Source organism: Leuciscus leuciscus (assembly GCF_965113295.1).
Source record: "Leuciscus leuciscus genome assembly, chromosome: 17".
Lineage (NCBI taxonomy): Eukaryota > Metazoa > Chordata > Actinopteri > Cypriniformes > Leuciscidae > Leuciscus > Leuciscus leuciscus.
In genome coordinates this window covers 8,620,386-8,647,130 of record NC_138741.1, presented here as the reverse complement: position 1 = coordinate 8,647,130, position 26,745 = coordinate 8,620,386, and the positions used below count along the sequence as shown (strand labels likewise).

Below are 26,745 nucleotides of genomic sequence, written 5' to 3'. Positions count from 1 at the left end.
CATGTTGGCCTACTCATCGTTACATGTCGTTCTTTTCAATATTGCTTATTAAAGTCCAATACAGGTTCTCAGTATATCTCGCATGATAATATTGACCTACAGTACCAATATATCAGTCGGGCTCTAAGTGTTATAGACGGAATTCATTCATTCGTGTTATGTTTTGACAGTCCTGTATAATTCTGATTGATAAAGGGTTTAATTACTATTGCTCCACAAGTATTATTTGGAAAAGGACTAACAGATGCTTTAAAATATAATCGGCCAGAAAAGTTATACAAGGACAAATAGCTACATATACAGATTTCTGATTATATACGACTCAGTATAATGAGGTTGTGGCAATGGATATGCCACCATAAAGGGCAAAAAAGCACACCATCACTTAATGGCGTGGCCTTCAATCAACTACAAAATAAAAGAGGCGGATGTTGAACATCCTCAAAAACTTTAACTGGTGACCAGTCTGAATATATAACAGTGAAAATAAAGCAATAAAAAAACAAGGACCTTTTTATTTCCTCCACAGTCCTTTAAAACCATTCTGACCTTTCGTGGGGTTTTTTCTGCTCGTTGCTGCCCTCTGTGGTCGGTTATGGTCATTGCATGGTCAGCCAGATCCAGCAGGCCCAAACAATCTGTTTGAATTGAAGCAGGTACACAGCCAGTGCCGTCTGCAGCTCCTCGCAGGCACGCTGGGGTCTTCGGCGGTCCGTGCAGTACAGTGCTACACCCAGCGCAGACAGCAGCAGGAACAGGCAGGTGAGCAAGGCCAGGTGCAAATGGCTCTGGGGGGTGTCGTACACTGGAGCAGAAAAATCCAAAAAGATTTGGTGTGAAATGCTAAATTTGTTGGCTGCGCAACTGCTTAAAACAGTCATTCTTTAAAGGTGCTGTAAACTTTTTTTTTTTTTTTTAGGTAGTTAGCCTTTAGCTTGTCTTAGAGGCTATTTTGCTAACGTTTCTTAAGGGGCGACACTGTTTTCAATTAAAAACGTAAAACTTTTCATGCGCTTTGGCCATTTGTTTACACGACAATGGCGTTTTGGGGGCCTGAAAATGCAACATTTTGAAAACAGGTTTCAAATGGTCTCCGTGTAAAAAACAAAAACGCGAATCTCTGAAGACGATGATGTCATGAACATGTGTATCACTTGTTCAGTCTATAGCGTTTGATCTAATGGCCTGGCAGCAGAATACAGGGGTTTTTATCCGTTTTCACGGATCCGTGTGAATGGGGATTGTTTTGACAATAGTGTGGTCTGTACGCCGAAAACTCAAAGGAAAAACTATTTGTAAACAAGACAACACTGAAATTACATGCTGCTTATTTCCTGCTTCATCTCTGATTCGTAAATACAAGTTTTTTAGTAAGAAATTAGACGTGAACAACCTCTCAAGTTGTATACACAACTAAGAAATACAAGATCATTTTGATCTTTGGCTGGCAGAGGCAGTGTTATGTTCTGGACAACGTTCTGCTGTGAAACCTTCAAGTGGATGTGACTTTGACACATACCACTTACCTAAAGATTGTTGCAGACCACCCCTTCATGACAATGGTGTTCCCTGATGGCACTGGCCTCTTCCAGGCCCTCTTTCAGCAGGATAATACACCCTACTACAGTAACGGAAGAGACTGCGGTCTTTAGCGTCCATGCTGGAGACGCCGGTTCTAGTCCCGCTCAGAGCGGGACGAGTATAACTGGAGGGGTTACATTTGGTGCCGTGACCCGGATGGGAGTGAGGTTTAGGTGGGTGAGTGTCACGGAGGCCAGATAGTAAAGAGCTGTGAGAGTAAACCTCACTCCACTGATCTCCAGAAGCCAGAGACGCCCGTTCGAATCCCGCTCGGTGCGGGTCTAGTAGGACCGGTTACACCACACTGAAAATATTGTTCAGGAATGGTTTAAATAACATGACAAATAGTTCAAGGTGTTTCTTTTGCCTCCAAATTCCCCAGATCGCGATCCGATTGAGCATCTATGGGATGTGCTGGACCAACAAATCTGATCCATGGAGGCCCAACCTCACAACTTGCAGGACTTGCTGCCAATGTCTTGGTGCCAGATACCTGTTTTGGTATCTGGGACGGAGCCGTTTTGGCATCACGAGGGGGACCTACACAATATTAGGCAGGTGTTTTTAATGTTGTGCCTTATCAGTGTATATTTACGTTTATAAATAACCATTTGATTACTATTGTAATCAATACACTACGAAAACATCACTTATTTGACTGAAATTCCAGAATCTTCAGCAAGCTGACTGTGAATGTATAGCGCAGGTAATGTTTGTATGGTTGTCTGTGAATGAGGCACTACATTTTATTAAAAAAAATGCTGGATATTGACAAAATATCTTAATTATATTTTGGCTTTAATACGATTTTTCCAAGAAATGAACTGAAGAATGAACCTAGTGTCCTCCATGATTAGTAACACATAATTATGATTTCAGAATTGGGAAGTAGGAATTTTCTGAAAGCATGTGGGCAGCATTATTCACTTGGTAACAGCACTCTTTTAACCAAAGAAAATTAAGAAAAAGGTCTCTTTCTTTGGGTTTTACATGCACAAATGTCACATTTTTGGCAAAGGCAAACAAATTGTAGTACAGTTCATGTGAATTCTTAAGAGTTACTAATAAACTTTCAGGCTGTTCTGAGTCCCAGATTGCATGCAAGAAAATGTCATGCACGTTTTCATGCATTTTTGAGATCTACGACACTGTTCAACACATTTCTTATCTAGTATTCTTACCTCCTAAACAGTCATAGTACGGAATGTCTGGAAAGCCAACATAAAAAGTAATAAGTTTTAGGTTTGAGTTCAAGTTAGTCAAGGTCTTTGTAAAGCTCATAAACATTCATATAACTAAAGGTGCGGTCACATTTACCATTGTTCTGCGGACGAATTCAAGTCATTTCAATAGTAACTTGAAATTTGCTGCTTTGACCAACTTGCTTGTTTTGATAGTGATGTCTGTATGAGCTGTGCTTCATACATTGCTACACTATTGACAATAGACATTGGATATTTGCTCGTGAAATTTTGGTAATGTGACTGCACCTTAATTCTACTTGTTGATTTCTGACTTGTGATGCAGCCTGAATCCTAATCAGGAGAACTGGCACCTCGACTGAGCCTGATTTCTCCCAAGGTTTTTCTCTCTATTCTGTCACCTGATGGAGTTTGGGTTCCTTGCCACTGTCACCTCTAGCTTGCTTAGTTGGGGATACTTAATATTCAACAATATTATTGATCTGACTGCACCGACACTATTGGATGAGAACTGAACTGAGCTGGATGATGACATCACTGTTTTCTGCAAAACTGCTTTAGATGAAAATAGATTAAATGAACTAATGTAATAATTGATTATCTTTACAACGGTACTGAATCAACACTGAACTGACTTAAGCTGAACAATGACACTATTTTCGTAGAGCCAAAATGAACTCTGTTTAATTAATTTAATCATTTTCCTGTTATCACAGTAAAGATGCTTTGAAACAATCTGTATTGTATAATAAAGCGCTATATAAATAAAGGTGACTTGACTTGACTCTAGCATATGAACAACAGGAAGCACATTGCCTTAATTTTTCAACAAGGCCTTTCGACAAGACTAGAGCTCTTGAGAGACAGACAAACTGCACTAAAGCGTAATTCTTTAAATTAAATTCTTTGTTTCATTAACATAACAGACTTGTTGGCACAGACGCACACTGCCTAATTTGCATGCAAATTAGAAAGTAATTCACTTGGGCATGTTTGTGCATCCCTTCTTATCTTTTTTTTCAGAATGAGGAAATTAATTTACCTCAGCTCTAAGTAAGAAAAATCTTTTACTAACCTACTTTTATTTGACTAAAAGAACAGTTGAAAAAGACTCTGGAGATTTTAGGGACTGCCAGAGCAGGTTTATTTGAACTCTCTTACCATGAACAGTGATCTCCGGCTCTCTGAAGCGAACCCGCCTCTCGTTTTTTCTCCTGCGCGAAGAGTCGGACTCTACATTGCTCACGTTGGACCTTTTCAGGATAGAGGTGGGCAGTTTTTCATTTATGACCTGAAATCAGAAAAGACAAAACTATTGACTTCTAGAATGTTCGATAAACATAATATTAAGTCGTTTCCAAGACCTTTTGACATTTAACACACTTTCCATGTGACAAGATTCTTTGCAGTATGACATCATGACATTTTAAAAGCACAAAGTAGTCTAATGTGATTGACACAAGAAAGGATGTTGGTCCAAAAACATTTGCTATATCATGTGAGTAAATTAAATTTAACACATTAAGCTGCGATGTGGGTATAATTGGGTATCGTATGAATTTTAGCGATTCTGGTTCCCAGTTTAGATTCCAATAAGGTCAAAAAATTATTCTTTGTCTTTTTGCAAAAGATTATGCTGCAGCTGAATACCATGAACAAAAATCAGCAGCCTACAGAACTTTTGCCTATGGTTTTAACAAAAATACCACAACAAAAACAACTGACAAAAGCACAAATAAATACAACTGAACAAAGTTCAGAAATTGAAATCAAATGTAAAATAACACTGCAAAATAATACTTCAAAAAAATAGATTAAGCCTTTTAAAGTTACAAAAGTTATTTAGTCAGGATTAGTGAGTGATTTTCTGTAGCCTGCTGTCACTTTAAGACCTAATGTACGGATCCAATATACTGGTACACGTGTTTTCATTCTCAACTGTTTACTTTCAGATAAAACTGACTATGTTTACGAGAATATTTTGTCAAAATGTTATGTGTATTGGTTCGTTCAAGCATAAGACGTGAAAGAGTGCTCAATTCAGTATAATGCACTATGGTCGTGTGTCCACCAAAGCGCTAGGCGAAAACACTTGAGAGCGTTTGTGCAGTGCAGCTTTTTTTCAGCTTTGCTTGCTATGATATAGAATTACCGCAAAAGTTTTACTAGCATCTCATTTTACAGATAGTTTTTTTTGTGTGTGTGAGCTGTGTATGCGTGTGCAGCATAAAAAACAGCGTGCCAGTGATGAATCTCCTTCGCATCTTCTTGCGCTTGAATGGTTTAAAAGCACATTAAAAGGCACACACAGGAATCAATAAACGTAATAGAAATGCGCGTGCCAAGTCCACTGTTCTTGGAAATTTGGAATTTGTTCTTGATATCCAACCCTAGATATGGATCAATAATGTGATGAATCTATTATAAAAATTGAATACACCTTTTCATTTGGCATAAAGTAAAAATTGTTAAAACAGTTCTGATACCATAATGAAGAAGAAGAGGAATGAAGAAGACAAATTAATTAATAATTTTTAATGATCAGTTTGTTTATCATGGACACTTGTCAATGACCATTGGATTACCTTAGTTTTAGGAGTTTCCTGTTGTATATATGGCTGTTTTCTGTGTCGTAACTCAGAGTGTCTGTCCTTATGGCTATGAGAAATGCCACTCAGAGCGTCGCTAAATGACTCGCTGGCTGAGAACCTCTTGGAAAGAGTTGACACACACTCTCCCAATGAATCTGTAAAAATCAACACAAAGAGCACTTTACAAACTGCAAAACAACATATTTGGCATTTAATCAGCAAAATAAGCAACACACATTTGTTTCTACAGTCTGCATGATGAAATTAGTTTAGAAGAGAATAATTTAGCATTGAAACTATGACATAGTGCCACGCAGGTGATATGTTGTGGGGAAAGCATTTTCTATCAAAAAGCTGACTTGGCAGCTGAGTTTGACGTACGTGACACATTGCTGCCCTATACAATACATTTTTCATCGTCCAGGAAAAAGGCAATGGGACACAGAACGACACGTCCCTCCAGAAAACTAGCAAAGCATTTCTGCTTACAAAAATGCCCTGGCCTCAAACTGTCAAAGACATGACCCAGCTTTTCAGCCAGAGATCTACAACGCCATCAGCCACTGACAGAAAGTGCAGGCTTGGAATACATGTTTACTCATTCGATTGATTTACCTCCGCAGTTTTTTTATCGCACAGTATGTACAGTAGACTTAGATGCAGTGCAATTTGCTTGCTTCCTCACTGAGTGGAAATAGTAAATGGCCTTAAATGCATAAAGTTCTTAAAAGAGATTTCATTGAAAGGGATATTGTGATATGACAATCAGAACACTTTGCTTAGAATATGAAAGATTGCTGGCTTGTATGGGACTAGAATGTACAGGAATGTAATGGACCAAAATTGCAAAGCAGATGTGATTAATTGAAGGTTTATACAAATTGAATCCAGGTATCCAGGTAAGTTGCCATTGTAATTATTAAAAACGATAAAGACAAATCAAACTAAAATACAGAAAACTTTCATTTGAAAGTCACCATGAACTCAAAATGGACAAATCTTGTTTTATATGGAATATTTTATTTTATTTTAATTCATGTGCCCTCATCTTTAATCAAACTAACTAACCCTCCATGTTGCAGCTCATCTCTTCTCTTCTCTGATGATGTGTTTACTGATGTGAGGGCGGGACAACCTGTCACTCACATGAGATCCACCAATAGCAAACCACAACCATACAATCAATTCCCCATGGACTAAATCAAGTCCTGCCCTACATACCAGTTTTCTACTATAATTTCACATTTTATTCAATGTGTTGCTTGCAGATTCTTTTGTAATTGTTTGTAAAATTTACTATCAATTTCTGAGTAAACATTGTTTCTAGAGCATTTTTTCCCAGTGTATGCATATCATGGTACATTTTTGTAAGGACAATTAACTTTCTAATTATTTATGTAATGTTGACAATGTTTTAGTGGCATGGCTGAATGGAAACTGAAGACATAACTTCATGTGGAATCAAGAGGACTTAAAATAAAAATAGTTAAGTTACTTGTATATTCTGTTTTGCCAATCTCAGCATAGACAGTGGCTAGCAGCTCCAGACTCCGGGCTGTGATGGGGTGGTCATTACCAAAAGCCCGCTGGTGGATTTTTGTGGCCTAAATGGAAAAAGATGGAGAAATTACAATTACTTCAACATTTCCTAAGATTTCTCCTCTTTAAAAGCCTTCTGTCATTTTGCATGTATACTTAAACACAATGTACGTACCTTGCCACTGTATTCTAAAGCAAGATGGGGTCTGAAAACAATGAAGAGTGACAAAAACGTTAGAAATTATGGTCCAAAATGTGTGTGTGAGTGTGTATGTGTTTGTGTGTAAAATAGTTATTGAAATCAAATTCAAGAAAAATGCTATTTAAAAAAAAAGGAGAATTACAACTGATGTTATTTCTAGTACTTTTTTTCACATTAGAAAAGAATGGTTAAATGCATTGCATTGTGAGATACAGTATTCTTTTCAGGGTGTCCATGCATACAAAATGTACAGTGTACCAGTGTTGGGGAAAGTTACTTTGAAAAGTAAGGCATTACAATAGTGTGTTACTCCCAAAAAAAAAATATTAATTGCGTTACTTAGATGCTTTTTATGGAGGATGCAGCTCAAACTTTTCAGCTGTGCTGTCATTCTGGATTAAAGAAGAATAGGACACATGAGAATAAAGTTCAACGCTTTTACTATAGCAATAAAAACAAAGAAAAAAATTAAACACAATGTGATTTTGCTTTGGTATGGTTGAACTGGATCATCAGAGGTCAGCAGCAAAGACAGTGGTTAAAAAAGTTAGATTAAATACATAAAGTATATTTACCTTATTTAACATTTTATTATTGCAGGTTTGCGTTATAATATGAGTTTGCATTTCACTGTTTTTATTTATTTTGAGGAATACTGAATCTGTTTTTGTACAAACGCTCACATTTAGTCTAACTTCCATCATGTTTACACAGCAGCGCACACAACGCCTCTGCACTTGATGTCTCTCAACATGGGGACAGGAGAGCTGCCAGATAATAAAAATGGGAAAACAAATAACTTGCGTTAAGAAAAAGTAAGCATTACCTGATTACTGTAAAGTAATGTGTTACCCCCAACACTGCAGTGTACAGTACATACTGCATAAAAATACTATACTGTAAATAGTATGGAAACATGCAGTCTAAACATCACCAAACACGTGTCTGCCTATTCACTGCACGTGTGAGAGAGATGCATGCACATGTTGTATATTATCGATCAGCAAATCTATATATTTGATTACACCTTGGGGACTCGGTTGACCCTTTTCTATTACCTCAGCCATAAAGAGGGAGAGAGTAACACCGTATTTACAGAGAAGGTCCAGTATAATATCACATATTTCAACATATTATACAAGATGGATCAGTAATATTGATATGTTTTGAGCATGGAATGGAATACATCAGAGGAGATCAAGCAAAACCCATAATACTTGCTGTACATGAGTCAGTACAGTAAAGCACGTTAGGACATAACTATCGACTTGGTATCAAGTTTATTTGCTTATCAGTATATTCATAATCATAAAGGAGAGTGTGAATGGAGGGAGACTGTCAGGCAAACACTTGACACTCACTGGATCTCTCGCCCTCTATAAAACCTTCTATAACTACTCTCTTGACACTGGAGAAACTCTTGACAGAGAACATTGTCACCTCATGGAATAGCACACTGCTTACAGTGCAGTATACATTAAATACTGCCTACTGTTCTAAAAAAAATTAATTGAAAGGTCAAGTTGTTGTGTACATTGCATTGTGGGATGCACCCTGGTTCTATACTTTACAATTTGGCTAATGTAGCGCACTACCATTGTGAAAAGAAGTGCACTTAATTGTAAAGAATGTGGACTTGTAGTGTACTTCAAATCTCATATATATATATATATATATATATATATATATATATATATATATATATACGCATACATACACACACATTTATATTAGTATGGCAAATAATATAATAGTAATATACTTCAAATAAAAAGCCACTTAAGTGTAGACAGAGCACACTTTTATGTTTCTTAACACACTTAAGTACACTTTTAAAACATGCACTTTGTAATTGTCAAATTAAAGTTTTCACTTTATAGTACATTTTAAATTGAGATTTTTTGATTAGATTTATTTATGCTTTAAAGAAGTACACTTCTTTTTGATGTGTTGACTAACATAGAACAAGTACTTGGTAATAATTGTAGTAACTGTTGTGTATTATTAAATTACAATATTACATGTAAATATATTTTAAGTGTGTCAAAAAGCACTTTAAACTTAAGCTAAGTTTAAACTATAATACATTTTCATTAAAGTTGCACTTTTAATGCTTTATTCCTGTATAAATACACTTTTTAAAAGTATAAAGTGTACTTTTTTTCCCCAGAGAGTTATGCATCCAGAAAAGTCACATATCGTGCACAGTACATCCTGTATAAATAGCATGAGTAATGCGGCAGTACGCTATTCTGATGGTAAAGATGATTCATAAGGTTTGGTACACTTGAACATTTGTTACAGGAGCCTTAGGCTATGTAAAAAGCAAATACAGAAGAGTTTTAAATGACAAAGACATGCATGATGAACTATGATGGCACCAATGATTACAATGTGCATCCTTTATCTAAATCCTCTGTGACTCATACAGTATATATACCATATTTTATACATATAGATTCTGTTCTGTCTATATTTACATATACTATTGGAAAGCGGTTGTTAAAAAGAAATAAAGTAGAGCACATAGGCATAAAGCTCTATTTGATCCCACAGGCCTGGCACATTTGCTTAATTTAAGCACAGATACAGACCGTTTCAGAATACCACAGCAATAGCCCACCTCAGTCAGGCTCGGTGAGGCATGCGGATCTATTACAGCACCCGTCACAACAAATCTGGGCACACGTGTGCTATGATTCCTAAAGGAGGTAGTGGAAATGTGCGGCCCGTGCCAGAGATATGGCACTCTATTCTTTTTAAATGGAACTCTTGGCATGTGTGTGAAGAATGGTGCTGTTTGGATAGGCGATGCTTTGCCCTCAAGGTGTGTAATGAGAATGTCCCGAGGGATTTCACATGGAACTTTGTTCCATGTGGTCATTAAGCACTACGCAGTCCATATTGCAGCACTATTGTTTTGTAAAATGACTTTAATTAGCTTTTTTGCATATAGGTCAGGAATTCAATATTGAATCCTTCACATGAATGTTAAATTTTTTTAATACTCTTCCGTACTTCTCACTTTTAAGTACAGAATGTTTTTAAAACCCAATACATAAGTCAGTGTGGTTATTATGGTCCTGCTTAATTAATAATGACTAGGTGTTGGTTTGCACTGTTTTGGATTGTCCTCAAAGGACATTTGATCGGACACAACATGGCAAAGCTCTCAGCTACAAGAGCACTTCCTGCCCCAACACTGAAAGATTCAAGAGGCAGAACCACTTCCTATTCACTCAATAAGGCTTGAGCTACATTTTGTGTCAAAACTATCAGACATTCAAGAAAACTTATTTGTTACCTGAAAAAGTAATACAAGCACATGTTTGGGGTATCAGTGGGGTGTCAAATAAGTAAATGGACATGAAACATTGATTTGAGGGTCAATAATACAAGAATGTCCACTGTCCATGGTTAAGAAAAGGAAGAAAATCGTATATATATATATATATATATATATATATGTATAACATTTTATATACGATTTTCTTATATATATATACACAATTTATTTTCACACACCACATGACAATTTACAACTTGAACTTGCCTTGTCTGTTGTTATCATTATGTTTTTGTGCATGTTGCACCACATGACTTTCCAAAAAAATATTCGAAGAAATATTATATTAAGCCAAACTACTTCGTTTTTTCTGTTCATTCTGAATTTCATTCTATAAATTAGTTTTATTTCTTTATTATCTATTTTGCTGTAGATCATTAAATCGTTATACTTTGTGCGCAAACGCTGCCTGTGAAGTCATTGGCTGATAAGACAAGTCAGCTGCCAAAGCTTTCGGACGCAGCCATTGTTAAGTAATTGTGTGTTTGTATGAAATATATGATGTTTTAAAATAAATGATAAGGTCAAAAATGAGTGTCTTGACATTGACCCTTAAACTGATATTATTAAAAGGAGAAATAACGAGGTCACATTTGTTCAGGGATTTTTTTTAAGCTGAAATAGCAACAACTTCAACCATGACTGCTGTCCTAGTTTACCAACAGATCTTGAAGATCTATCCTGTTCAGGTTTCAAGAGTTACCTGAGCCAAAGTGTTTAAGGCATTACATACAAATGGTGTGGATACCCCCACATTTCTTTGTCCTGTGAAACATTATCTTATTGGAGCAGCAATAAAACAATCTCGTTCTCATTCAAGTTTAATGCCATTCTCTCTCCTGTGGCATCAACAACCTACCTGTCTCCTTCCCTGGGACAATCAGGTTAAATGCTTTCAGTCCCCAACAATGGCCAACTGGTGGTCATAAATGTCCTCAAGTGTATGTGGTAGTGGCTTACAAAAGACCGCCTCATCATTTTAAGCCCCTGGAGGAAAGCGGACACCTCTCTCAGAGTGTCCTAGTAACATCTGAAACCTTGAGACTCACATAACACAAGTCACCTTTCTCTTCCTCTCTCCGTACGAGCGCACACTTGAGCCAATATAGTAAGGGATTCCTAATGCAACATAAATAAAAACTTGTGTACATCCCAGAATATTAACTGCACTCCCAGAATATGCACCAAATCAGAAGACTGTAAAACATGCAGTTATAAATCAGGTATAAATGCTGACCATCATTTTTTATATTTTAAATAATTTACATTTCCTCTTTAATAAAACCATTTAAGCTGAATGTTACCATATGAAACAGTTCACTCTTCATATTTGTTTATATTACAAGGAAAAGTTACTAGAGCAGCAGTCAAGTATTTTTTGGATGAGACATAAACAAAGCACGTAGTGTGGACAAATAGCACAAATAAAATGACCTTGTGTATAACTGGGCCAAATTATGTAAGAATGATTGAATGCATCTTCCTAAATCATGTATCAAGACCATTAGTGCTCATTAAATGCCCTCTATCAATACACATTGACTTGTATTTGGCATGGAATTTAATGTAAAACTTAGACTGGTAAAAAAAAATCTATCATGCTGAATGTATGCAGTATCATTTTCAGTTCACTGTCCTACCTCTTGCTCATGATGCAGAGCTGAGCCAGTCTCTCAAGATCCCGGGCCTGAGAAGCCTGTTCTGATAACTCCTCTTGAGACAGACATCCTGAGCTTCCCAATGTCCCGTCTTCCTGAGACCCTGATTCAAACAAAGCCTGTCAGAAACCTCACAGACAATGCAAAAACACTCACAGAGACACTCGCATGTACAGAGACAACAAGACAGTGACAAGACTGAAAAAGACAGAGAGGGAGGGAGGGAGAGAGGGAGGGAGGGTGAGAGGGAGGGTGAGAGAGAGAGAGAGAGAGAGAGAGAGAGAGAGAGAGAGAGAGAGAGAGAGAGAGACGGCCGATCACTGCCACCACACCCACAGATTCAAATGCTCTTACAAGGAATGAAACATATGAAAAACAGAAGCTTAGAAAGACCAACTAGAACTGGCAATTCCAAGAAGATTACTAAATTATATTTTCTGCCTGAGTATCAATATTGAAATGAAGACCTGATTGTAAGCTTAATGTTCTGGCAATACATGAGCAATATCACACGAGTAGGAGTGTGATATGGCTCTATCTCAGCACGGCTGTGATTGGGCCATAGACACAAGGCCACAGGCCGAGTCCAGGAGGCGATCACAGACGCGCTGATACAGAGCCATATCACACTCCTACTCGTGTGATATTGCTTTCATACAACAGTTTGAAGGCACAAGTGTGTAAATCAATAAGAAACAGCAACAGAGTGTCTTTAAAAACTTCCTTCCTTCAAATCTCAAGCTGACAGTTTAAAGGGATAGTTCACTCAAAAATGAAAATTAGCCCATGATTTACTCACCCTCAAGCCATCCTAGGTGTATATGACATTCTTCTTTCAGTCGAACACAATCAGAGTTATATTAAAAATTGTCCTGGCTCTTCCAAGCTTTATGGCACTGAATGGTTGTTTCTATTTTGAAGACCATTAAAGTGCATCTATCCATCATAAAAGTGCTCCACACTGCTCCGGGGGGTTAATAAAGGCCTTCTGAAGCGAAGCGATGTGTTCGTGTAAGAAAAATATACATTTTTAACACGTTACAAAGTAAAATTTTAGCTTCCGGCCATACGCAGTCTACTTGCGCCTAAAGCGCAACTTACGCAACTTGTGACGTCGGAAGTAATGTAGTTCGTCATGGCGTAGCGTAAATATCAGAAGTACGTTGCATTACTCGCATAAGTTGCGCTTTAGACTTAAGTGAAATCCATGGAGTACGGATACCCTAGTGTACGCGTAAAACATTAAGTATTTTTTGGGCTTCATGTCTACGACACTGCAAAAGGCATGAGATGCGAGCGCAATGGCGGTCAAACACATCTATCTAGCACGTTTACATATAAAACAATGAAAAACCACCGCAGTGGAGTGCAAAAGTGAACATCCCCTAAGAAATGCACTTCTGTATTCAAACCTAATTTTACTGGATCAATACACCTATTAAATGTTGCAGACACAATATCGCTATACATAGAAATCTTTTGGTGTCCAGACTGCATGATGGGAACTGAGTAAGGCCAGAGGGTAGAAATCACACAAAGTGCTGACTCAGGCAGCGTCTCCATGGTACTCAACAGCTCTTTAATGAGGTAATGTATAGCGTGGTCATAAATCTCTCAAGGCTCCTGTACTCTCTGCCCATGCTTGAACTCTATGCTGTCTCAGCAGCAAGCAGAGAGCCAGAGGAAAGGCAGACGTCCACCATGGGAGGAGATCAATGGGTCTCCTTCATCCATAAATACTGGTTCATCTCACGGCAAATAAAGATGAACCTCCTCTGTTAAATATATTACTGCTCTCTGACAGGACCTTGGGGACAGGTTTGGTTGTTGGGTCAATTTTCAGTGTTTTGTGGAAGCAGACTTGAACCCTTGCGATTTATTTGCTGTAGATTTGTGACTAATCTGTGGCAAATTTATGGCAATGTTTGCCAGAAGAAGATTTGAAAAGGATAGAAATGATTATTTTCTGAAATTTATTGAATGTACATAGGTGGTAAATAGGTATGTTTGCACACACTAGTTTTCGTCAAAATGAATGAACCCAGTCCGATTCCAGATTCAGTTTATAACAACCCTAAACGTTGCACTCTGATTCACATATTCACTTACATGTGCATTACGGCTATTGCGAACAAAATATAATTCAGATCAAGCTCAATCGAATCGATTGAGGTGTAAAATTAAGGCTTTTCAGTCCGCTTGTGTAACAGTTGTGTTCCTGTTTAGTCTTATTAGTCACATGTTGTTTTCCCGCCACTTATCCGTTGCCATAGCTACCATCCTGAGTCCATTATCATCACCTGTGTATTGTCAATCATTTTCATCTGTGTCACCTGGTTTGTGTTCATCAGTGTCTGTATTTAGTTCCCTGTTCAGTCAGTCTTGGTCCATTCTCGTCTATGTAACCTCGTTACAAGTGTGTGTATCCTGCCTGTTTGTATTGCTGAAGTTATATTTGTAAGTAAACACTTTGTATTGGAGCCTTCTGCCTGCACACACCCTGACAGCTTGAGCCATCAATCCTATTATTTGGGTGTATGTAAATTTATAGCTAATGAATAATTTAGTCAAAATACTGATTCATTCAGGAATGAAACAAGCAAAATATGAAAAATGTAATTTGGTTATATAAGATGTGTCTTCTTATCTTATATAACCTTTAATAATGATCACTAGATTAATAATTATCACTATATTGTAACTGTCACATCTTGTGCACTTTTTACCGGTGAACAAATGTGTAAAAACCAAACCTGACAAATTAAACTCAATAATAATGGCATTGCCATTATATGCCGTCTGCAGTGCCCTTTGAAATGAGCATGTTACACTCTTAAAAATAAAGGTTATTGATGGTTCCATGAAGAACTTTTAACATCCATAGAACCTTTGCATTTCCCAGAAGGTTCTTTACAGTGGAAAAAGTTTTAAAAAATGAACCAAAAATGGTTCTTCTATAGCATTCAGTCTGAAAATTCCCTTATGGAACCTTTCATTTTAAGAGTGTATGTTCCCTTTGAACTGGAATTTCACTTACGATGGCACAATACCCATTGAAGTGTACTTCACAGGGCACTTGCGGTCGATCGGAATGCACATAATATCTTTGTAAGTAAGCTATTAAATAATTCACTGAACCAATTAGTTCATAAACAGATTCATGCTTTGACTTTGTTTGGAACTATTTTTGTTGATGGGGCAAAAATACACAAAGTTTGTTTGTTGAACAGTTGTAAAAAAAAGTAGTGCACACTCTCACAATCATGCTGCTGACCTGAACACAGCTATGATGATAATGTCTATTGCGAATATACTGATCAAGCAGACACATGTCCACTCAACAGCATCATACAAATATATTTATGTAAAGCCATAAAAAGTGGACCTGCCTGTGCTGGCCTGCAGCGAGGTGAGCTCGATCAATGCCACTTCGTAAAACATCTTCTCCGCCTGAATGAACTGCAGAGCTTTCCCATCTGATTTTATACGGGTCAAGGATTAGACATGCTTGTCACCATGAAATAGATTTGATCACACACACCCGCCCAATTACTCCAGCTCAGTGAAATCCTGATTTGTTCAGCTGCTAGCATCACCAAAGACAATACAGAACACCGGTGTTCACTGAAAAGTTGATGTATTGCCTAAACAGAAAAACAGTCAAACATACAATCCCTATTCTAGCTCTAGGCCTGTTTGATATTTTGATTGGTTAGTGTTTGTGTCACCTTCTCATTTTAGCTCTAGAGAAAGACACAAAGCTTGCAGCAGTTCTATAAATAGTCACTAAAGAGTTTGTTCAATGTTTTCAAAGGCATGCCATTACTATCTCTGTGTAAGAAGAACATATTTGCCCTTAAGTGTCATTACAAAAATACAGCCAGAAAGGAAAATGTTCTTAAAATAGCCGTGATTGACCTAGATATTGGCAGTATTTCTTATTTGTATGTGCAGTGATTTGCTGATGTTTCTATTTGATATCATAGAGTACAGCTGGAACTCTTGTTAGAATTGTGAAAGTTTGCTTTAGCTACAGTGTTAATTATATTAAACAAACGTCAAAAAAAGTAAAACAAGTACTGTATATACACTATCATTCAAAAGGTTAGTACGATTTTTTTAAAGAAATTTATATTTTTCAGCAAGGAGATATATATATATATATATATATATATACAGTATATATCTGTATATCACAGTTTCCACAAATATATTAAGCAGCTCAACTGTTTTCTTTGATCATAAAAATATTAATATTACTTCACTTAATATTCAACAATATTATTACTCTATTGGATTATTACTCTATTGGATGAGAACTGAACTGTGCTTGATGATGACATCACTGTTTTTCTGCAGAACTGCTTTATAGATAATCTTTATAACGGAACTGAATCAACACTGAACTGACTTCAGCTGAACAATGACACTATTTTCATTTAGAGCTGCTGTACAGCCGAAATGAACTCCATTCAAATCATTGAATTATTTTCATTGTAAAGATGCTTTGAAACATCTATTTTTTATAAAGTGCTATATAAATAAAGGTGACTTGACTTGATAAAAAGAAATGTTTTCTAAGCACCAAATCAGCATATTAGATTTGCCATCACATAAATAAATGTTAAATAGAACACTTATTTTAAATTGTAATAATATTTCACAATATTACTGTTTTACTAGATCAAATAAATGCATGATTTGTGAGCATAAGAGACTTCTTTCAAAAACATTTAAACATTTGACCAATCCAAAACCTTTAAAGTTTACATGGTCTAGCAATAAACTTAGAAAAATTAGAAGTTTTTTTCATTTACTGATCACAATGTGTGTGTCTCATTATAAGCAGTGCTAGGTATGCTGTCCCTCTTAAAATGATCTTTTCCAAGAATGGGCAGCATATTCCCAGGTGTCCTGGACATATTTTTAGATCCCAGCTGGCTGAGGAACATCTGAATTTGCTGACTAACCACATGGGGATCAGTTTGAAAGTGATAAATCTATTTGTGGTGAATGTGATGCTAACCGTTGAAATAGCTGTGGAGGTGAGACCAGGAACAATGTATTCTGTGTGGATTTTGTAGTAATTTTTGTCATTCATTTAGCATTGCCTTCCTCTCCATTTAATTAAAGGCCAGTGTCTTTATGCTTCATATTTTTAGAAATATTGCTTAGTATACAATATATAGTCAGTCAGTGTTATTTTAGTATCACTGAGATAATATTATACACACATTTTTTTTTTAAAGGTTTTAGTTTTAGGTAAAGGTATAACATTTATTTTTGTTCAAAATTAATAATAATTCGTCAATACATCATCAATCCTTCTTCCAAACATGTTTTTGTCTTACCCTGACTCACTTTGACGAGGGCTGGTACCAGCACGTTGCAGGTACTCTGACTATCCACACGATACACAGTGTATAGAATAGGGCAATTAATTAAATGTATGTGTCACGCGTTCTGAGATTTTATAAGCTGTATGATATGCATGTGTGGATGATACCACAAAAAGTAAATTTTGCAAAAATAAATAAACAAACCTCACGAAGGAGCATGCCCTGGGACCCCGTTCACACTCCAACCCCCCAAAGTTCAAACCAAAACTACAACCTTGCAACTGAGGGAGACAACCATTGTCCCATTTATTCATGTTTATTTGATGCTATGAATGAACTAGAAGGAAGAGATGATCGTTCACGAGCAGCTTTAAGAGGCTCTATAGCGATCTGTCACAACACATTAAAGAGCCACAAAACGGTATTTATTTATTGTTTAAATTTCTTTAAAATTTAAACAATGCCCTAAATTTAAACAAATTTAAACAATGCCCTAAATGACCAAATTTGAAAGTTGAGACTTTGTTTCATATCAAAAGTAACCTGGTCTGTCCTGTCTGTCAGCGCGTTGTCAGTGTCCTCTTTGCTCCGCGAATCCGCAATGTATTTTTCACTATGTGAGAACATGGTATGTGGCGTGAGAGCGGTGTGGCTTGTCGGACATAGCAACAGTAACTAAATGGGGCGGGTCTTTGTGAACGGTCAATTGCGTACATACGTCACTCGCCCGTGCGAGTCTCATATCCATAAATAGAGAAAAGTTGCTCCGGGTACTTTGTCGTGTCTAGTGTGGGAGTGGCAGAGGTTAGTTGTCACAACGAGAGAGAAAGGTTGACAGAGTAGCTAAATCTCCAACCTCCGGGGAATGAACTGTTTAAAAACAGCAGAACAGAGGAGAGAATGCGACAGAGTTCGTAATAAAACAAGAATCAACATTAACTTGGCTTTTCGGGGATGTCGAGAAATGAGGGATTAGAAATGTTGTAAAAGCAACAGGGAGATGCCGTTTTTATTACTCAACAGGTCAGTAAAGTATTTTATTGAACAGATAAATTGCCATATTTAGCTCTCTAACAGAGTTCATTGTAAAGCATTATCTATTGTGAAGGGGCATTTCATTATGGTTGTTGTAGCGCTGCGCTGGAATTTATTTTCAAGGAAATACTGTGTCTATTAATGGATATAGCTAGAGTAATGTCTTCAGCTAGTCAGCTTGAGATCCTTTCCATCTAAACTGGTTATATATCTTGTTATATATAAGTTGTGTTTGCTAGCTTTAGAAATAAAGAGTGCAAAGAGATGCATTGGCATGGCAGATATGTGCATTACTTATTACTATCCCAGCTCTGGTGCTTTAGAGGAAATACGCAGCACTTTATCAATACATAAATATACTAGCTTTGTCCTTCTGCTTGGCATGTATATTTCCTGCAATCTCAGCATGACTGTGGAAGCAATTTCTACATTTCTTTTTCTTGTTGATCATGCCGGTTTGGGAGTGTCAATCTCACCCATTGTATCTACTCCCGGTCAGAAAATGAGTACATGATGAAAGTTATGCCATTCATCTTCCTGAACTGCAAGCCCTTAGATGGCATACATGTAATTGAAGAGATATGATAGCATGGTGTCATATAATATGTTTTTAACTTTCACGTGGGGTTGAGGTCTGAAAAACGTTTGTTTGCTACAATGAGTGCTTTGGAAGAAGAACATTTACTATATTTGTTTACGTTTGCAACGTTTGTGGCATAAAATCTTTCCTTTTACACTAACAAAAGTTGGGGATTGGTAAGATTGGGAATTGTTTTAGTCTCTTAGGCTCACCAAGGCTGCATTTATTTGATTAAGTCAAGTCAAGTCAAGTCAAGTTTATTTGTATAGCGCTTTTCACAATACAGATTGTATCAAAGCAGCTTCACAGTATTAAATTTAAATAATACAACAAAGTTTATTTCAAGAGGAATTTATTGATTGATAAAATTAAATTAAATATCCCCAAAATATCCCCAACTGAGCAAGCCAAAGGCAACAGTGGCAAGGAACCGAAAAACTCCATCAAGTGACCTAATGGTGTCCTAAAACTCCATCAGGTGACCTAATGGAGAAAAAAAAACCTTGGGAGAACCCAGGCTCAGTCGGGGGCCAGTTCTCCTCTGGCATTTATGAACTAGAGGCCGGATTGTAGTTTGAACTGTAAGATTATATGAATGCCTGGCTGAAGAGATGCGACTTTAATCTAGTTTTAAACTGGGAGAGCGAGTCTGAGTAACGAACAGTATCAGGAAGACTATTCCAGAGTTTTGGAGCCAAATGTGAAAATGCTCTCCCTCCTTTGGTGGTTCTGAATATCCTAGGTATGACCAAAAGCCTTGAATTTAGTGATCTTAAAGAGCGCGATGGATTATAGGGCGATAGAAGATCCGTTAAATAGACTGGAGCTAAGCCGTTTAGGGCTTTATAAGTCAGTAGCAATACCTTGTAATTAATACGGAACTTTATAGGTAACCAATGCAGTGATGATAAAATCGGTGTTATATGATCATATTTTCTTGATCTCGTAAGAACTCTAGCGGCGGCATTTTGGACTAACTGTAGCTTGTTTATTAAATACAATAAAAACAGTAACATTTTGAAATATTATTACAATTTAAAATAACTTTCTTTCTATTTGAATATATTTTAAAATGTAATTTATTCCTAAATTTTCAGCAGCCATTACAACCATGATCCATTTTTTTCAGGTGAAAAGTAAAGTAAAAAAAAAAAAAAAGAAAAAAATCTGAATGTATTTTAAATATAAATCATTTGTCTGATTATACATGTCTACACTGTCACTGTCGCTTAATATCCTTATTCTTTTAAAAACAAATCTTACTGACACCAAACTTTTGCAATTTTCTGTGCTGGACTGTATGTATGTGGGCAGTTTTGTCAAAATAATGTCGAACAGACTTAATACTGTTTGTAAAAACAATTGTCATTGCAAGCAAGTATATGTGTTTTACACCCTAATTCACCATTCTGCCTTTTACTGATATACAGGCTTTGCGTGAGCACTGGTCCATATGAGGATAATAGAATGGCAGAACATTCCAGATAACATCTCTGTGTTACCCAATTCATCCCCAGCTCCTCAAATCACCTATTCCAAATTCCCTTGTTGTGCATTGATTGAACAGACTAATGTTTTGCATGTAATTAAATAGCTTATTCAATTAAATGATAAAAATCTACAACAATTATTTCTCTTTTGTGTAATTACACAGAGATCACATTTTTCACCAAGTCCCACCACTATTTACTGCTTAAGATCATAGAAAATATGTTAAAACCAATTCACATGTAATTGGAATTTAATTGGAAAAGAGGTTATGAATGATCTTGGTTAATGACTTGTAAATGACCCGTTTGAGCTGAAACTACCAGTCTTGAAGCCGTTTAAACTCTATGCTTTAGTAATTGAGAGGCCATGGGTTTAAGAGGGAATGTATGTCACGTAACACTAGCCTTGCTGTTAATGGCAGTCCGTGGATGAATAATGACAGGGGAGCTCATGCTGGGTCTAAGCAGGTTAATTAGCTGTGATGCTCTTTCAGCTGAGATTCGATAAGTGTCCACAGATCCTCTTAGGGAAAAGACCACACTGAAGAAGCTACAGTTGTAAAGGCCCTGCATTAACCAAACCGCACAACTGCTTTGCACATAGGCCTACAGCATACGGTAGAACATACAGTGTTTCATTACATGTATGTTTGTTGTGCAGATAAAAAGGATTTAATACTTTATGTTCAGTAAACAATGTAGAGCGAGGATTGATACTTTATCAAAAAGGATACAATTCTTCTCATCAATGTAGAGTTCAGCAATCTGTATGAAGGAATTAAGAGAGAATATTGTCTGAAAAAAATCAAAACTTCTAGTGCTTCACAGAATAAAAGAGAGAAAGCATGTCCAGAGAGAAAACAAATTTTAGAATGAAAGAAAACATTTCACATTTAGATTTTTTTCATGAGAATTAAGCATATTCCCTCTATCCCTAATTACCATAATGCATCATAAACATAAATATATAAAATAAATACATATATAAAACAGTAATAAATATACAGTATATAAAGACTGATTGGCTATGTGGCTGGCTTTAGGAGAAGCAATACCGGTAATAAAAAAATATATATATAATTTTTGGGGGCAGCTGATAGCTTCTCTTAAAGTCGGCTGCATGGACCAATCATTCTTTTGTTCTATCTACGTAACCTATTGATTTCTGTCCTGAACTGGCTGCAGTGTGCAATGGGAATTTCCCTAGCCCTCCACCTTCCCCAGCACCACCTGCCTAGTTCTGCTAGTTCTTCCTACTTTCCCTGCAGCAGCTTGTATCCTATTCCCTCTATGGATGTGCATTTTTTGGAAGTAGCCTTCACTTAAGCCAGCAGCAGCAAATCTAGTCCGTCAAGACAAATATGTATTCCATTCTTATCTATAAAATTATTTTCAATTGTCATGATCTATATATATATATGTGTGTGTGTGTGTGTGTGTGTATCTTTTATATATAATATATATATATATATACATACATACATACACACACACATATATATATATATATATATATATATATATATATATATATATATATATATATATATATATATATATATATATATATATATATATATTCACATTACAGTAAGGCATTTTTTGGCAGTAATCTGGATTAAGAGCTTAAATTGCTTAAATAAGTGCTTAAATGTCATGAAAATGATGCCACAATGCAAAAAATATGAATGTTCTTAAAATTTAAATAATTTTTAAAAAAGTTTTCTTTTTTTCAATAATTTTATTTTCTTCCTTTTGAATTTAGGCTAAAATATGACATACACAATGGATTGTCAGGTTCACTCAAAATTTAACATTCTAGTTATTATAACTTTCAAAATGTCAAAATACCTCAGATGAAATATTATTGTTAATGTTAGTGATAAATATTAGCAAATTCTAAATATGTATTTTTCGTAAGGTCAGAAGCGACTCCGTCTGGCCAATGTCATAACACACATTCCAGTACTCTTGTGTAAGAGCCACTGTTTATATTCTGGACATTGCTTGGGACCCTTGACAGAGTTTAACAGAGTAACCCAAAGTGAGAAACCAGGGATGAGTGTTTTTATCTGAAGGACTGTCATTGAACAGATTCCATGATTACTGAAGGGAAGTGAACACATAAAGAAATATGTATACAAGCTGCAGACATTATTTGATAAATTGCCCTGATGTTTCATGTAAACACATGATGGACACTGAATAGCTATTGCAATAGCTTGCAACACAATGATAAACAACCCTTGCTATAAGCGTCAAGCACGTCTCCTGTGTGCACCAGCAAACAAATGTGACCACACAATCTTTGCATATGAGAGAGTATTTTTGCTGTCCTGGCTCATGCTGTCAGTGTACAGCATTAATGTTTCAGAATGCATTTGCCAGTTTAAAATATGCATTGACTGAAAGCTAGTTTTAGGTTAGTGTGCCATCGAATCATAAAACTACATGCATGAGAGATGTTTTTGCATGCAAACTACAGCTTTATGTGCAATCAACTGTGCATTATTTGCTCATGCATGCTATATAGCCTACCAACAAATTTGCGTGTAAATGTTCATCTCCTACATTTGAATCCCATTTGAATGGGTTCTATATCCCACAATGCATCATTACAGAGCTCCATCCTGCAGGGCTCACCTGATGCAGGCAGTTGGGAAGCGAGTGGAAGCTCTGCACATGTGTGAGTCCCAGCAGGCAGCTCAGAAAGCAGTGCAGAGCAGCTTGAGAGTCTCCTTCCTGCTGGAGCTGCCTGCCCAGTTCAAACAAACCCTCACGGCTCCCGTTCAGCATCCCGTGCCTGGGATGTCCCGCCAGAGAGACCAGCCGCGCGCGTTCATGTGCCAGACAGCCGCTGCACTTCCGTGTCCCATCTGAGCTGAAGCACGAGCATGGAGAAACACAGACGGGCACTGCAATCTCAAAACACGAACAGATCGCTCCTCTGCTCTCCGTAAGAGTCAAGGGCAGGAGGCGTGTGTGCGTGGGAGGCAGGAAGAGAGGGATCGTGGGGGGAGGAGAGGAGACACACCGCCTACACTGCATCAGGACTGGAGGATTTGTCGCTTGAGTGACGCTGCTCGTGGCCTATTGTTGTACAGCAACAGCTCTGATGATGGAGTCGTTCTCTTCACACTATGGTGACACTATTAGGGAATCTTTGCAGATGTTATTCTGAGAGATCAATTGTATGTTCATGGGATAAAAAAAAAAAAAAAGAAATAAAAAAAGTAAACCTTAAAATTAAGCTGGCTACAGGAACAACGCATATTAGGGGTTGAACATATTTAATGGCCATTGGCCTGTGCTGATACTGACTAGAGATCAGAGAAGCAGGTGGATGATATGATGTTAATATTTAACACACACACACACACACACACACACACACACACACACACACACACACACACACACACACACACACACACACACACACACACACACACACACACACACACACACACACACACACACACACACACACAGCAAGGCTGCATTTATTTGATTAATCATACTTTAAAATATTGTTACAATTTAAAATAACAGTTCTCTATTTGACTATATTTTAAATTAATATAATATATAGATAATTTATTCCCATAATATCCATTAGGCTACTCTAGTCTTCAGTGTTACATGATCCTTCAGAAATCTTTCTAATATGCTGATTTGAAGCTCAAGAAACATTATCATTATCAATGTTTATTAACATTTGTGCTACTTAACATTTTTGTGGAAATCATGATGCATTTTTAGAAGACTTTGATGAATAGAAACATCAAAAGAAAGACATTTATTTAAAATATTAATATTTTGTGACATTATAAATGTCTGTCACTTTTGATCAATTAAATGCATCATTACTGAATAAAAGTATTAATTTCCTTTAAAAAAAAGGTATAAGTAAAAGTATTGTAACACATGAAGTTTTGTGTTGATCATTTGTTTTAATGTGTTTTATACAACAGTTCTGGCCTCCATGTGGCTCAGAGTTTCTCTCACAACTGAGCAAATGAAAGCTGTAGTGGAGCTGGAGTCGAGTGATTAGAACGCTTCACTCAAACGTGGATCCAGACTGACTTATCTCTGTTTGCTGCTGGGCTTTGGCAACATGCAAAACTTGATGCTTTGGCTTCGTTTGGAACTATTTTCATTGGCAGAGAAGGAAAATATCAAAGGGATATAGTTCACCCAAAAATGAAAATTTTGTCATCATGGTGTTCCAAACCTGTATAAGTTTCTTTCTTCTGTTAAACACAAAAGAAGATCATTAAAAAAAAAGATTAATCATGCGGATAAATATATACTAACCATGAATAGCATTACAGTTTAATGTATAATATCTTTGGTTAAAATTGTTTATGACAGCATACATCTAATTATAAGGTTTATAAAGATACTTTATATACATACAATCTTTATAGAAAGTGTTTGAAAATGAAAAACCAAGAAACATTAAATAAATCTAGCATGATAAAAAGGCATAAGACATAAAGTGTGCTCAATGTACTGTGTATCTTACATGGGTGATGGTGCCTTTTAGTGTCTAAACAAGGACAGCTAATATTTATTTGCAGGGTGGGGTGACTTTAAATGTTTACTCTTCTCTCACGGACTGGTTATAAATGTTGAGCTTCAGCCATTATGTCCTCTAAAACTAATGCGGATTATTAATCTTGTGTCCATAAACCATAATTGCTTTCTATCTAACAGAAACAAGCCCAGTCAATGACATCACCCAGATAACTTAACTACCTGGATCATGTGGCATTTAACAAAAAGAAAGAACAATCTCTGATTTATGTTTCTCTCTGTATTTTACCATGATTACCCGTGGCAATCGCCACACCTCTGGAATTAAAGGGACAGGTCACCCAAAAATGAAAATTCTGACATAATTTCTATTGTAATGGGAGATTTTTGATTTTCATTACTTACTTTGATTTTCATTAACATACACAGGATTGACTTCTATGTATGCTGTTGACCATGTGATATAATGATTGATGTGAAACGCCTGCGAAGCAGGAGGAAGAGGGGGAGAGCTTTGAAGGCTGAAGCCTTGACCCCTAAGGTCAAAGGGCTGTCCAATTTAGGACTTGCAGGCTGCAAGTTAAGCTAAACTAAAGTTCAGTGTATAATAGGATCACTGGTGGTGTCTTATCCATCTATGGAGTTTAAAGAACCTTGGAAGATAACAATAACACAGTATAAAGACTGGCCTGCCTCTCTCTCCTGGTCGCACTTGTTCCACAGACTGTACTTGTGACTTCTGTGTGGCAACTGGGCCTTCTTGCAAGAATAAATTACTTTTTAATGATCATTTGATTCCAGACTGTCTCTTACGCCAAAGATGATTGTTTAGTGAATTAAACTGCCACAACACTATACAAAGAGATTATATATATTTTGAAGATATGTGGGATGGTGTGATGTCATGTGATTGACAGGTTGTCCCGCCTTCATGCCAGTAAACATGTCATCAGAGAACAGAAGAGATGTCACTGAAAGAGGAAGGGGAGGTTATTTTGATTAAAGATTATGAGGGCACTTGAATAAAAAATAAAATAAAAATGTTGTGCATGGATAAATCATTCTGTCCATTTTTATTTCATGGTGACTTTAATTGTTTGATCAAAATCATTGCTAGGGACAATTTAGCAGCCGCTGGATATGTCCCTAGCATCCCTACTAAACCCTTGCTAGGTCCCCATTGTGACAACTTGCTCATGCTGTGATCCTGATACACTTCTGTAGACTATTTTTCACTACACTACACACTATATCTAAACCTTTGTTCTTTTTTATCACTAAAATCTTTGATCATGCTTATGTTGGACTTGTTTTAGAATATATTGAATATTCCCACAATACTTGGGAATATTTGCTATTAAATGTTTTAATATATATATATATATATATATATATATATATATATATATATATATATATATATATTCTTAAAATATTATTTTAAAGTAAATAATCCAATCTGTACTTTGTAAATAAGCAATAAATATTTTCTAGTGCGCCTTACAATCTTATGTGTCTAATTCTTTCCTAAAGCAAATACGGTTTTAATCAAGGTAGGGTTTGTTTCTATAGTTCTCTTTGTATTATTCTAAAAAATATATATTTTGCTTTGACTTTATTTTGAAGTAAATGCTATGACCTCC

At 36.5% G+C, this 26,745-nt stretch overlaps 1 protein-coding gene across 2 annotated transcripts; it reads right to left on the bottom strand.

Moving 5' to 3' along the window:
• Positions 1-39: 39 nt before the first annotated feature.
• cUnh14orf180 (chromosome Un C14orf180 homolog) lies at positions 40-23,679 on the bottom strand. 2 transcript variants are annotated; one of them, XM_082143308.1, is made up of 10 exons: positions 23,207-23,679; positions 21,298-21,328; positions 15,509-15,595; positions 12,102-12,222; positions 7,089-7,119; positions 6,870-6,978; positions 5,369-5,529; positions 3,945-4,074; positions 2,763-2,789; positions 40-805 (listed from the first exon to the last, which is right to left on the bottom strand). In XM_082143308.1, the coding sequence occupies exons 1-10, from the start codon at positions 23,609-23,611 to the stop codon at positions 600-602; spliced, it is 1,308 nt and encodes a 435-aa protein (XP_081999434.1). In that variant the 5' UTR covers positions 23,612-23,679; the 3' UTR covers positions 40-599. The 2 variants fall into 2 exon arrangements, with proteins under 2 accessions (XP_081999434.1, XP_081999435.1); XM_082143309.1 differs by lacking the exon at positions 2,763-2,789.
• Between the last annotated feature and the right edge of the window lie 3,066 nt (positions 23,680-26,745).

What these genes read in the sequence shown, in the direction of transcription:
- cUnh14orf180 (XM_082143308.1), bottom strand. Translation starts at nt 23,611, where the DNA reads ATGCAGTGTAGGCGGTGTGTCTCCTCTCCTCCCCCCACGATCCCTCTC. An exon ending in CTCGCTGCAGGCCAGCACAG is followed by an intron (nt 12,223 to 15,508) that starts GCAGGTCCACTT and finishes TGTTTGAATCAG; the next exon opens with GGTCTCAGGAAGACGGGACA. An exon ending in TGGCAAAACAGAATATACAA is followed by an intron (nt 5,530 to 6,869) that starts GTAACTTAACTA and finishes TGATTTTTACAG; the next exon opens with ATTCATTGGGAGAGTGTGTG.